This window comes from Mirounga angustirostris, unplaced genomic scaffold, assembly GCF_029215605.1.
Source record: "Mirounga angustirostris isolate CCGP_5_RB_7025 unplaced genomic scaffold, mMirAng1.0.hap1 SCAF_6, whole genome shotgun sequence".
In the NCBI taxonomy this organism is placed as follows: Eukaryota; Metazoa; Chordata; class Mammalia; order Carnivora; family Phocidae; genus Mirounga; species Mirounga angustirostris.
In genome coordinates this window covers 118,265,217-118,279,356 of record NW_026991714.1, presented here as the reverse complement: position 1 = coordinate 118,279,356, position 14,140 = coordinate 118,265,217, and the positions used below count along the sequence as shown (strand labels likewise).

At 41.1% G+C, this 14,140-nt stretch overlaps 1 protein-coding gene and 1 long non-coding RNA gene across 5 annotated transcripts in view; one reads left to right on the top strand and one right to left on the bottom strand.

Moving 5' to 3' along the window:
• Positions 1-515: 515 nt before the first annotated feature.
• On the bottom strand, positions 516-3,713 carry LOC135364784 (uncharacterized). The gene is made up of 2 exons (XR_010412509.1): positions 3,266-3,713; positions 516-1,467 (listed from the first exon to the last, which is right to left on the bottom strand). It is a non-coding gene; the product is annotated as an uncharacterized LOC135364784 (long non-coding RNA).
• Positions 3,714-3,871: 158 nt separating this feature from the next.
• Positions 3,872-14,140, top strand: part of BMS1 (BMS1 ribosome biogenesis factor) — a 43,876-nt gene continuing 33,607 nt past the window's right edge. For 2 of the 4 annotated variants that reach the window (XM_064594978.1, XM_064594977.1), the window contains exons 1-7: positions 3,872-4,004; positions 5,563-5,772; positions 6,745-6,935; positions 8,984-9,063; positions 12,009-12,197; positions 12,855-12,997; positions 13,741-13,862. In XM_064594978.1, coding sequence (XP_064451048.1) covers positions 5,597-5,772; positions 6,745-6,935; positions 8,984-9,063; positions 12,009-12,197; positions 12,855-12,997; positions 13,741-13,862 — 901 coding nt within the window. In that variant the 5' untranslated portion in view covers positions 3,872-4,004; positions 5,563-5,596. Of the gene's footprint in view, positions 4,005-4,117; positions 4,277-5,562; positions 5,773-6,744; positions 6,936-8,072; positions 8,169-8,983; positions 9,064-12,008; positions 12,198-12,854; positions 12,998-13,740; positions 13,863-14,140 lie in introns of those variants that run through there. The other 2 variants (XM_064594979.1, XM_064594980.1) reach the window with 2 other exon arrangements.

Here is a 14,140-nt window from a genome sequence, read left to right as displayed (position 1 = left end):
TTCCCCATTTGGATAATGCTATGAACACTCTTGTACATGTCTTTCTGTATTTATTTATGTCACTGGCTTATAGTATAGGTGTATGCTCAGTAATAATATGCTGAACTATTTTCCAGTGTTTATACCAATTTAAATTCCCAATGGCACCTTATGTTTTAACAGGATCACTCTGGCTGCTGCACTGGGAATTTGTAAGAGCAATGGTGGAAGCAGGAAGATCATCAAGAGGTTTTGCATTAATCCATGTGTGATAAGATGGGGCTCAGCTCAGGACAGTAGTACCAGAGATGGTGAAGAGTTGTTGGATTTTAAAGGTAGAGTCAACAGGAATTTCCTGACAGGTTGTATATGGAGGATAGAAAAAGACAGGAGACACGGATGTGTCTGAAGTGTCTGGCCTAATCAACTTTATGGCTGGAACAGTCATCAACTGAGATTAAAACTTGGCAGCCAATCTATTTGGCATTTTACATTTGAGATGTCTATTATACATCCAAATAGATACGTCAGCTCAGTTTTTTTTTTTTTTTTTTTTTTTTAAGATTTTATTTATTTATTTGACAGAGAGAGACACAGTGAGAGAGGGAACACAGGCAGGGGGAGTGGGAGAGGGAGAAGCAGGCTCCCCGCTGAGCAGAGAGCCCGATGCGGGGCTCTATCCCAGGACCCTGGGATCATGACCTGAGCCGAAGGCAGACGCTTAACGAGTGAGCCACCCAGGTGCCCCCGTTAGCTCAGTTTTAAAGGTCCCACACACATCACATCACACATACACTTTTGGACAGGGGAAGAATAAAATAATTGGCAGAAAAGATTTTGTAAAGTTTTTAAAATTTTTGTTTTTATTCTAATTTAAAGTAGATAATATATTCACATAATTCAAAATTCAAAAGATTTGTAAATGCATGCATGAAGGGTCCCCATACTTTTGTCCCCAAGCTATTTGGTTCCATTACCAGGACATAACTGATTTATTGTGTATCTTTAAATGATGTATAAAATTTTCTTTTTTGGCATTAATAATTGGGAGTTTCTATCTTGAACAAAACAAAACAAAACAAATGGATATGTCAGGGAGGCAGCTGGAGTTCAAGAAAGAGGTCTGAGTCATTGATTAAATTTGGGAGTTGGTGGCAAATGATGGTGTATTGGTAAGGGTCCAATCAGGAAAGAGAAACTCACTGTAATTTGAAAAGGAAAAGTTTACATTAAGCATTATTAACTACAACAGGGAATTGGAGCAATGAGGTATGGGCTAGTAAGAAGAGAACTCTAAAGAATATTAAGAATAGCAGATCTGAGGAGCGGCCAGTACCCTAGGACAGGGAAGAGTCCCCCTCCTCAACTCCAAGCCCTATCAGCTGAGATCCAGACCTCATTGAAGGGGTATGGCCACGGCCCACTGGTGTCAGGGCGGTCTCTGCAGTGCTGCACCACTGGAACTTGCTGGCAATCCCTGTCTGGGTGCTGGGGAAAAAGGCAGGTGTCTCAGGAGAGTCCCTCCATGACAAAAGTGCCAGGAGGTGGGGGTAGGGGAAGAAAGAGTGGGGCGTGCTGGCCAGCAGATGCTGCTGGGCACTACATACTGGAGGCGCTGGCCCTGGAAAAATGACCCACCTGCAGGAGCCTGGCCAAGAAGCAGAGCAAAACCAGGCAGAAAGACTGCTTGCTCCTGCAAAGCCTCTCCATCGCCCCCTACTTACAAAACTTTTAATACATATGCCAGTGTCAAAGGAAACATTTTTAGAGTAGGCAATTGAGAATGAATTTGTGGCAGAGATACAATAAATTGTTAACGGATACAGATGACATATAAAACTACAAGACAGAATGAAATCACCAGGGAAGAAGTACAGACACAGACGAGAAGAGCAAAGGCCGAGTCCTGCGGGCTGTCTAACTTGAACATGTCAGGTAGGAGTGGAAGAACCTTTAGCAAAGGCTACTGAGAAGGAGCAGCCAAGATTGTGGGTGGTGTGCTGGGAGCAAAGAGAATCTAAGAGAGAATAGGAGGAGAGGAACTGGAGAACATATTGACAATTCCTTTGTGAAATTTTGCTACAAAGAGGAACGGAGAAAAGGTGTAGTATCTGTTATAGGAAACGGGCCAAGAGGAGTTTGTTTTGAAGATGGGAGAAATAACCGCATGTTGTACAGTGATGGGAATAGTCCAGTAAAAACTGATGATGTTGGGGAGAGAATAGACTGGGGGGAGTGACACCCTGGAGATGATGGGATCTTGCACTTGAGTGCAGGATTCCTTTAGGGGGACATACTGGTAGTTCACCTACAGTAACAGGCAGGTAGCAGAGGGGAGCATGAGTGGATGTGGTGGTCAAAGTCTGTGATGGTGGGAGTCTTCACTTCCATTTTTTTGGTGAAGTCAGAAGCAAGGAAGGGAGAGGTGGTGGGAAGGACTGAAGAGAGAAGATGTGAAATACTCATTTGGAAGAATGGCATAGACCAGGCAAAGTTAGCATTATTGAGCTGAGGGTGGTCAGCCTGGTTCCAGGGTTTCCTCCAGCCATCTGTGGTAGCATGCCGTAGATGGAGAATAGGGTCTACCCAGGGCTCTTATTTTACCGAGCAGATATGATGAGGTGACAGGGAGGTGAGGCAGTCAGTATACAAGAGACTGATGATAATGATTGCCCATGGAATTTAAGCGAGCTTACTAGGGAAGGAGAATTCATCAAGGGAGGAAGATCTGGGTCAGAGGTACTGGTTGGATTACAGTTGATTTCAGGGCATTAGAGGGAGAAACCTCAAGATGCGAGGTGGCAGTCAGTGTGGGATGCTTTGGGGACTGCAATCCTTGGACCTGACAAAGTCTAGGGTCTGATTACAGGCAGAGTGAGGGGCTGATGTAAGACAGAGGACAAGAATGGGACTCATGGAGCTAAGAGAATGTTGGGATTATCTACCTGTAAACTGAAAGCTCCAAGAAGTGAGAGGGATACTGTTGGAGGGAGTTACTAAATTACACACTCTTGACAGATGAGAGAAGTGGGTGCCCTGTAGAGTAGCCCGCCCTAGCACTGCAGAGTGAATACCTGTGGGATGCCGAGGGAGAGAACGAGCTCACTGTGAAAAGCATGAAGCACAGAGGTTTCAATTACTAGAGTGCGCCTAGTTTTGTGGGGGTAGAACCGAGTCTCAGGAGCACTGGTGAGAGCACACTGAAAAGAAAACCTCCAAGGCAAGAGGGAGACACAAATTCCGAAAATGTACACAGCTTTGTAGCCACGAGGACATCCCAGCTCACCTGAGATGGGGGTTAGATGAGCTTCAAGAAGTCCCTCAGGTGGGAATGGGCAGGGCCCTGGGAGGGCAAACCCGTGCCGGAAGAAACTGCAAGAGGCTGCGTTCTTCCGCGGAAAGGCCCATTTCCAGGACCAGAGAACGTGCTGAGTCAGAGTTTGTCCCTGCCCTCAGTCTCGGTGCTGGCAAAAGAGGGAATTACAGCACTGAAGAAGTGCGAGAATGTCCAGCTCTGCCATCTTTAAGGATGAGCAGGCAGATGAGCCAGACAGACTCCCAACCGTGGGCTATTCCAATAGGCCATGGAGGGACCTGATGCCGGTGGCATTCGGAGGCGACGGGGGCCACGACTCCGGTTGACCGAGACTAAATATGTTACTTCGTCCTTCGTCCTACACCAAGGAACGGGCTCTAGGCCGCACTGTCGCCACGGCCTCCGGGGGAACTCAGACGTGCGCGACGAACCGGCTCGGAGTCGCAAAGCCGTGTGGGCAGTGCGGCCGCCGTCCCCGCCGGGTCCGGGCGGCGCGCGGCCTCAGGTTGGATCGCACCGCGCAGTTGTCGCCTGCGCCCGTCCTCAGCCAATCAGGAGCCTTCCTTCCGGCTTTCCCGCGAGTCGTCCTTTGGCCGGTCTCTTTCTTCTGCAGCCTTGTTTCCTGCCGGCCTATAGAGTCCGCGCGTAGGGTGCATTTCCGTTTCCGGCGCTGTCCATGCGGGCCTGAGAAGTAGCGGTTGTGAACCCGGTAACGGCCGCGGGGTAGGGGAGGCGGCGGTGGTGGGCACCCGGGGACTGGGGCTCTGAGAGTTTTGCGAGTCGTGCTTGGCAAAGTCGGCCAGGACAGTCTTTGCCCCTGAAGAGCGCCTCAGGCGCTGGACCGGTCACACACAGTGCGTGCCGGAGTCTTGCTCCGAGGTCCTTGGGATGGCTGAATGAATTCGTGCGGAGAGCCGGAACCGGGTGGGGAGGTGGCAGGGAGAAGAGAGAGGTCGTTCCTTGGCGGGATAATCCTAGCAGGTGACTCAGACCTGGGCCACATCTGTTGATTCCATGTTGTGCTTTTCCCATCCCTCTCCCCGCCCCCCAAGAGAGGGAGAAAAGTGTCAGTACACGTTTGGAAACAAAATGTAGTAGAGAAGAAAAATAACGTCCTGAAATCACATAGCTATTTAGTTTCAAAGCGTTCCCTAGAACTCGGCTCTCCTAACTCCTGGCTGGTGTTTCCTGACATTATGCTGGTGTATGTGGACTTCTATTGGCGCTGGTGTGTGTCCGTGGGAAGTCTCTGACTGATCCCCTAAGTGCAGCCTTCTCATGTGGCCCTTTACTGCATGGCATGAAAGATACTAGTTTGGATTTCCTTCGCTAGTCGGATCACAGGTGTAGTCCTCTCTTGGCAAAATGCCTAGTACATCATAGGCAGCCACAAACATTTATTGAACTGAAATTAATTCAGTAACTTAACTGAGTGAAGTGACCTTTTTTCCCTTTTTTCTTAGTTTCTTTTTCTTTTTTTAATTAGCCAAGTGCTCAGATTGTATACAGCCTGGTTTCCTAAAAAAGCTCACTAATTCAGTGTTTCTCAATTTATGGGCCATGAATTCCTAGGACGCTCAGAAATCTTTGTGAGGGTTTCTGCAAATACATGTGGTCTCCAGGCATCATCCACAGTCAACCATATTTCACACATATAGATGTTACTATTTTTTTAAATGCATATAAATGATTATTGTAATTTAAAAGTTTTACAGAATCAACAGGTACTAAAAGTAACACATGTTATCATGTTGGAGGATTATTAAAATGCTTTAATTTGTTAAAATGTCTTAAAGATGGTTTAAGTTTGGAAACCAGTTCATTAGTGCCACTGATATTTTGGGCTGAGCAGTCCAGTATGGTAACTACTAGTCACATATGGCTATTTAAATTTAGAATGGAATTAATTAAAATTATATTCAATTTCAGTTTCTCAGTTTCACTGGGTCCATTTTAAGTTCTCAGAAGCCACATGTGGTAAGTGGCCACTGTGTTGAAAAGTATAGGTATAGAGTATTTCCATTATTGCAGAAATAGTGCTAATATAGACACTTAAGATGAATAAAAAGTAACATAAGCAGAAGGAACTAGCAAATCTAATTTATAGCATAACAGAGAAATGAAATGGGGAATAGTATTAAGCAATTTCTATCCTTGTTGCAGGAATACCTTATCTCTTCATAAAGAAATAAATGAAATTTGCTGTTTTTCCTTGGGTGTTTTCTGGATTGTAAAATGTTTCCCATATCCCTGCCTTATCAATGTAGGTTAGAGTTACCTGTGAATTGGCAAAAAGCCACTATGGAGACTAAGGACCAGAAGAAACACAGAAAGAAAAACAGTGGGCCCAAAGCTGAGAAGAAAAAGAAACGGCATCTGAAGGATCTCCAACTTGGAGACGAGGAAGATGCCCGGAAGAGAAACCCCAAAGCTTTTGCAGTCCAGTCTGCTGTGCGGATGGCTCGATCCTTTCATAGGTATGTTTAGCTGGAGTCTAGTTGTTATTCCATTTATTCTTTTTAAACAGTAGGAGACTCCCCAGATGTTTGGATTCATGAGTCTTTAACAGCTTTGAAGGACATGAAGATGCATGCCATATTCCTTTTACTAAAATGTGAGCCTAGGTGACTCAGTTGGTTAAGCATCCAATTCTTGATCTCTGCTCAGGTCTTGATCTCAGGGTTGTGAGTTCAAGCCCTGCATTGGATCCATGCTGGGCATGGACCCTACATTAAAAAAATAAAAAAATAAAATGTGAGCAAGTAGTCTTTCCTGTGGAAGCTGTCTTGCCTCCAGTATCTGCCCACTGATTGGCTTTTTTTGCCCAAGAGAAAAGCTTAAGAGTTTTTCTTTATAGAATTTCTTTGTTTGTGGGGTTAAGCTCTGTCGGTTAAGCATCCAACTCTTTATGTGAGTTCAAGCCCCATGTTGGACCCCACACTGCGCCTGGAGCCTTCTAGAAAGAAAGAAAGAATTTGTAAAATTTAAACAGTTTCTATGGTAATAAGTGTGCTTGTGTTTTTTTCTGGATATGTTTCATATAATATGTAGTAATAAATAGCTTTATTTAATGCATTCTTATTATATGCCAGCCATTGTACTTTAAACATTATTGAATTAAATTCTAATAGGAGAGCCAAATTTAACTCCACAGCTCCTGCTGTTATTCATTATGATACACTGCCTGCATGTTTATCTTTTTTTTTTAAACTAGTACAGTCAGCTAATAAAGCAATCAGATTTAAGGTGTGTATAGTTTTCAATACTCTATACTGTTGAAGTCAATCTGTTTTATGTTTACTAAAGTGGTTATTTGGATTGGGTCTAGAAGTTAACAAGTTAATGGTATCCATATTGTCTGTTCTGCTCTCTTTAAAATCTTTACTTATAAGGATGATGCCTTTTATATTTTGAAAGTGGATTTAATTTTTCTTTCTTTTTACAAATAGGACTCAAGATTTGAAGACAAAAAAGCATCACATTCCAGTGGTTGATCGAACTCCATTAGAGCCCCCACCAATAGTGGTGGTGGTGATGGGGCCTCCAAAAGTTGGAAAGAGCACTTTGATCCAGTGCCTCATTCGGAACTTCACCAGGCAGAAGCTGACAGAGATCAGAGGCCCTGTAACGATCGTGTCAGGTAGGAGGGTGCTACCCCAGGCTGATAGGGCATATGTCATCTGAGGGATAGGCATGTCTTTGTTGAACATTCTGTTGGACTGGTAAATGTTAAAGTAATGTTCTCACTTCATATTACCTCTCTTGTACTAAATTGGCTATAGCTTCAAAAAAGGATAGATTCCCTGATATAATAATGATATAGATGTATACCTAATTCTGACTGCTATATGGATTTGCCAGGTGTGTTCTCTGAGAGGTTTGGCAGGCCTGGGCAGCCTGGGTTGTTCATGGTGACAACCTTCATTTAACAGGGAGTGAGTATCCGCTGTGTGTCAGGCATACCTGCTTGCCCTCGTGAAGCCACATTGTTAGGAAAGTGAGGGAGATTTCCTCTCTTTTTCTGTGAGAAGTTGTCTGGTCTGGAAGATGGTGACCTTTCTGTTTGAGGGAAGATGAAATAAATTCCCAAATGGCAATGAAAGAATCTGAAATTTCTTTCCTTTTTTTTAAAAGATTTTATTTTTAAGTAATCTCTCCACCCAACGTGGGGCTTGAACTCACAACCCCAAGATCAAGAGTTGCATGCTTTGGGCGCCTGGGTGGCTCAGTTGTTAAGCGTCTGTCTTCAGCTCGGGTCATGATCTCAGGGTCCTGGGATCGAGTCCCACATCGGGCTCCTTGCTTGGCAGGAAGCCTGCTTCTCCCTCTCCCTCTGCTGCTCCCCCTGCTTGTGCTCTCTCTCTCTCTCTTAAATAAATAAATAAAATCTTTAAAAAAAAAAAAAGGTACATGCTCTACTGAGCCCCTGAAATTTCTTATTATAGCAATAATATAGTTGGATTGAGGCTTTTCTTTTTTTCTTTTTTTTTAAATTTTATTTTAAGATTTATTTATTTATTTTAGGGAGAGGGCACGCAAGAGCAAGTGGGGACAGGGGTAGAGGGAGAGAATATTTCAAGCAGATTCCCCACTGAGCATGGAGCCCGGAGCCCCATGCAAGGCTCCATCTCAGGAACTGGAGATCATGACCTGAGCCAAAACCAAGAGCCAGATGCTTAACCACTGAGCCACCCAGGTGCCCCAAAGCTTTTTCTTTATCATAAAGGCATTACTGTCATTTTGACAGAGTTCTTATTAATTTTTTTTTTTTTTAAAGTAAACTCTTACCCCCATTGTGGGGCTTGGACTCCTGGCTTGGAGATCAAGAGTTGTATGCTCCACTGACTGAGATAGCCAAGCACCCCACTTTTATGTATGTATGTATGTATTTATGTATTTATTCTTCTATGTATGTATGTATTTATGTGTGTATGTATTTATGTATGTATGTATTTATGTATTTATTTATTGATTGATTGTAAACTCTACCCTAACGTGGGGCTTGAGCTCAACTTTAAGATCAAGAGTCACAGACTGATTCCTTTTAACTTAAGTTAGAAGTAATGACTGTTCCATGAAGATTCTCTTGCATTATGTTTGAGGATGTTTTTAGCTACAGTGGGAATGTGGGGAACTTTGATAAAGATAGAGGTGTTGGCCTGCTGCTGAACAGCAGGATCATGGTCATCGCGAAGCTTGCTTGTTTGCCCATTCCAGGCAGAATTTTACGTGTTTGAGCACTTTATTCATGTGGGTAAACTTCTGATATTATTTTAAAATTAGGGAACCTAGCAAGAAAACCAAGATGGAATTTATTTTATCAGTTTTCTCCTATAAAAATGAACTTCTGGCATACTTGTGTAAGGGTATATGGTGCTTTACTGGTTAGAATTTAAAATGGTAATTAGAGTAAATGGATATTTTTTTTTTAAAGTAGAATTTGGGGGTTGTTCCTGGGTGGCACAGTCAGTTAAACATCCGACTCTTGATTTAGGCTCAGGTCATGATCTCAGGGTCATGAGATCGGGCCCTCTGTGGGGCTCCGAACTCGGCGCAAAGTCTGCTTGAGATTTTCTCTCTCTTTCCCTCTCCCTCTGCTCCTCCCCCTACTAGCATGCTCTCTCTTTCTCTAAAATAATTAAATAAAATCTTTAAAAAAAAATGAAATTGTTGTCTTTTCACTTACAGGTAAAAAGCGCAGACTCACCATTATTGAATGTGGGTGTGACATTAACATGATGATTGATCTGGCTAAAGTGGCAGATTTGGTAAGTCAGTGGGGGCAGTGTGAATTTCTGATGAGGACGTAACAGCAGTGTGGTATATTATTTATCTCATGTTGAAAGAAAGAAAGGCTTATGATTATTAAAGGAATGGTGAATATAATCAGGGATACCATAGATGTGTTTGAATTGATGATTATGATAATACTGTTATAATAAGAATGGAATATGCACAGTGAAATGTCTCAAATCTACAAGCGAATTACAGAAAAACCTTTAACATAGTTAATTAAGATATACATACAGACAGACAGACATACAAATATATAAGTAGTGAGACCATTTCTTGAACCCTTACTAGGCACTGTGCTAACAGCTTTCTAGAAATTTAGTTCATCAAATCCCCCAGTATGCCTTAGAGGTAAGTAGGTATTATCTCCAGTTTACATAGGATGAAATTGAGTCCCTAGAAGTTAAGTAGTTTCTGAGTATAGGAACTCTGCTCTTGGTGGTGCCAGAAACTCCAGTTCTTAATGATTATGACAAAATAAGTTCATGAATTGCCTTTGAGAAGTTGTCAGAGTTTATAATAGAAAATCTAGACAGTACACAACATACGGAAATTGTGCAACTTTGATTGCATTTAATGGTAATGTTCATTAATTACATTTTAAGTTAACAAAAATAAATCTAAGAAAAAAATAAAGCCATATTGATTAGGGAGAGTGGGGTAACAGAGGCCGTTTTTTGTTTGTTTTTTTGGTTCAACAATTTCTGGAAAGCTGTTTGGTAACATGAGCTACAGATTTTAACCTTTGGCCCAGGAAGTGTCCTAAAATATAAAATAAAAAGTAATTTAAAATAGATGTTATAGCTGTGCCATTCTAATATCAGAAAACTCAATGCCGGGGCGCCTGGGTGGCTCAGTTGGTTAAGCGACTGCCTTCAGCTCAGGTCATGATCCCAGGGTCCTGGGATCGAGTCCCGCATCGGGCTCCCTGCTCTGCGGGGAGCCTGCTTCTCCCTCTCCCACTCCCCCTGCTTGTGTTTCCTCTCTCGCTGTGTCTCTGTCAAGTAAATAAATAAAATCTTTAAAAAAAAAAAAAGAAAACTCAATGCCATTCAAATTTTGAACATGTAATGCTATACTATTAATAAAAAGTGTGTCATTGTCAACATAAAATAGTATAAACTAATTAAATCTCGTGTTTTGAAATGATTACAGTAGTTTAGCATATGAGTCATTGGTTCCTTTTTTATGTAAAATATACCAAGTCCCTAATTTTAAAAGCATAGACATATTAAGAAAGATGTCTTTCATATACATCTTTTTAAGATTTAAAAAGGAACCCATGCATTTGGTAAAATATTCAAATTGTATTATAGAGTACAATGCATGTTTTCTCTTTCCTGCTATGACCCCTAGTCTCTCAGTTTCCCTCAAAGCAATATTCTAGATATGTATATAAATTCACATGCAACGCTTTTAAAGCATACACTATTTATTATACATTCTGTTCTGTACTTTGCTTTTTTTTTCCACTCAGTATGTCTTAAAAGTATATAAGTACTATAGCTCAACCTCGTTCTTTTTAAGTATTCTGTTGCATGTACCATAATTTTTTAACTTGTTTAAAAATGTTGATTGCTCTGCTCTGGGTTGTCATAAAGCCTCCTAAGTCACAGCAAAGGCATGTACATACATGAATTTGTGTGTATATGCACGTGTGTGCTTTGAAGGAATAATACAGGCTTCATTTATCTTTAGTTGACAAGATTGTCAGCTAAGGGGCTGTTGCTACCTATTCTTCTGTTCCTACAATGAATTGCTTGGCCTGTGGCACTCTATGGTGTCAAATGGGATATAGGGCTATTCCACTTCCAGCCGCTCACCTTCAACCTGTTCAGGGGCATGGAAGAACTCTGCTGCCAGCTTGGCCTGTGGTCTGCAGTTGGCCGCTGTACTTTCTTGCAGTGCTCAGTGGCCCACCGTCATGTCATGTATTTTGTGGTTTAGGATTATGAATGTTCCTTAATTTAACCAAAGATAAGTGTTTCTGATTCTGTTTCTGTGTGTGTGTGTGTGTTTCAGTTAGCTACAGAAAGATGAGAACAGAGATGTCTTTAATATATTAAAACTAGAAGTATCCAGTAATGAACTCTGAAATTATTTTGCATGTTTGAAGAGTCAAAAATCTTAAAAATTGGTCTTATATGCTTATATTTTCTTATAGATTAGCATTCCTTTCAATTCTAAACTGATAGCTTTTTTTTTTTAGTTTCTGAGCAAATGCATGTTATAAATTAATCTAAGATAGAGCTTTCCTACTATATACCTCCCAGCAAAAAACTTTTTTTTTTTTTCCCCTGTGAGAAGACTGAAACAAAAATGTTTAGTTTTCTTACATTTTTGGTATTTTTCACTGATTACCACTTCATCCCATTTTTTGGATGTCAGAGATCTGTTGCTTGGTTTTCTTGTTAGAGACCTGTTATTTGGCCTAAAAATACCTTACAAAAATTTTTATTTCTTGAAGTGAGAACTTTCCAGGTGAGGGCCAAATTAGACCCAGCTTTTTCTGAGTTATTTCTAATACATCCAAATTCTTGAAGTGGAAATTTATATTGTGGTGGATATTGTTTTATGGTTGCCTTTTAGAGAAAGTCAAAGGGTGGCATTTTCTCTGTCACGATGATCCCTAAGTAATCATTTGATTTAGTCCAGATTAGGAGTTGGCAAACTTTTTCTGTAAAGGGCCAGATGGTAAATATCTTAAGCTTTGCGGGTCATAGTTTCTTTTGCCCCTGCTTAACTTTGTTGTTGTAGTGCAAACACAAGTGTAGACAGTACATAAATAAATTAATATGGCTGTGTTCCAGTAAAACTTTAGTTATAAAACAGGTCATGGGTCAGATTTGGCCCACGGACTATAGTTTGTTTATGGTCTGTTTTGAGTAGCTTCCTTGAATAATTGTGTTTTCTGTTTTAGGTTTTGATGCTTATAGATGCCAGCTTTGGGTTTGAAATGGAAACATTTGAGTTTCTAAACATCTGTCAAGTACATGGCTTTCCCAAAATTATGGGCGTTCTCACTCACTTAGATTCCTTCAAGCATAATAAACAACTGAAGAAGACAAAGAAACGATTAAAACACAGGTTCTGGACAGAAGTCTACCCGGTAGGAAGAGAATTAATTATTGAATACTAACACTATAATCTTTAAAAAAAAAAAATAGGTTGAGTAGGAGAGATTAATAAGCATCCCTTCAGGATTCACCTTTGGAATTTCTTTTATATATCTGTTCATACTCCCTGCAGTATTTCCTCAAAATAGTCTGTATTTCAGAACTCTTGGTGTGTCTCATTTGTCTCTGTAGCGCGCCCCCCCCCCGCCCCAGCACCAGGCAATACCTGTCTCTAAATGTTTTAGATTTGTGATTATTTAATAGAGTTTGTCTGAAGTTTCTTGTAGTTACAGGCCCAGGAACTATAGCGCACACATACTGCCAGTCCACTCTCCCCTGCATACTGCTGTGGCCCATTGGTCATAGAAGTTTTTCTGTGCCCAGGAGCCTCACTGTCCTCCCTGTGCAGTACTCTAGACAGATGCCACTGCTTGACTGGAGAGCAATCTTGAAGCTAAATGTATTTGCAGTTCTGCCTCTACTAAGCCCTAACAAGAGTACTGAAAGAAGGCAGAGAAGTTTGGGAAGCACTGATAAGTGGTTTTCTAGAAGTCTCCCTTAGAATTGCTTCTTATTTAGAGGTCTTTATTTTGATATAGTATTGACAAGAATTTAATTGAAATTTAATTTTTTGCTTTTTTAATGTTTAGGGTGCCAAGCTGTTCTACCTTTCTGGAATGGTACATGGAGAATATCAAAACCAAGAAATTCACAATCTGGGCCGTTTTATTACAGTTATGAAGTTTAGGCCTCTTACATGGCAAACCTCTCATCCTTATATCCTAGCAGACAGGTAAAAAGTACATGTAAAGTTTTTCTTTCTGGCCGGTATATTTCAAAGCTACAAAGGTCAGAAAAAGAACAGTAATAGAGCTTATTTTGTTCTTATTTTTGAATAATGAGGGAGAAATGTAGTTGGTGGAAAATATCTCCTTTTTTTGTATCATTACCTAAAGATGCTGTGGCTTCAGGAGTAAAGTATGAAATGTTTAGAAAAAATGTGAGGATTTTGAAGCATTTAAGGCTACACGATATGGTCCTGTCCTGCTTTTTCAACCTTAATCTTCAGTGATAACTGTCTTTGGACCATGGTGCTCTAGTCACCCAGATGTGCCCTTGTGCTTTCTTTTCTTTATGTTTTTTCCGTATTCTTTTCTCAGCCTGGAATCCCTTTCTCTACTTGCCAGAATCCAGGACACACCAAAAAACCCAGATCAAAGCTTAATCTTCTTCCATAAAGGGTTTTTCTGGATATGTTTTCATCTCTTCCTTAACCCCAGGTGCACGTTATTTCCCATTTCTGGTATTTTACTCACAGAATGTATATTACGTAGAGCCTAAGAGCAGTGCAATCATGTGTTTGCCTCTTTTCCTTTGGGAGATGGTGAACTACACTTCCTTATTTCTGTATTTCCTATAATTTTCTAAACAACGTATTTAGTGAACTCGGGAATTTGATCAGTCTTTGACACGTGAAGGGAGGTACAAAAACTTTGACATTTATTTCTACCTTACGATTGGGTTTTATTTTTCTAGGATGGAAGATTTGACAAACCCAGAAGATATTCGAACAAATATCAAGTGTGACCGAAAGGTGTCTCTTTATGGTTATTTAAGAGGAGCACACTTGAAAAATAAAAGCCAAATTCACATGCCAGGTATCCTTTTGTTGTAAAATTTACCAAATTTGTAGAATTCTTGGGATGAGTTACTTCATTTCTCAGGAAAACTGAAAAATGGCCAAATAAGATAGAGCCACAATGCCAGAAGTTTTAAGACTAACTGAGCTCTTCCTCAGCTAGCGAAGGTGTTGAGTTGACCAAATCCCCTCTGTTCTGATGACATTGGTTAGCTGGAGAGGCAGAGTGCCATGACAAACGATATCCTTGTGGTTGAAGCCTTCCAACTGTGGGCTGTTTTTGTTGACAGTTGATAC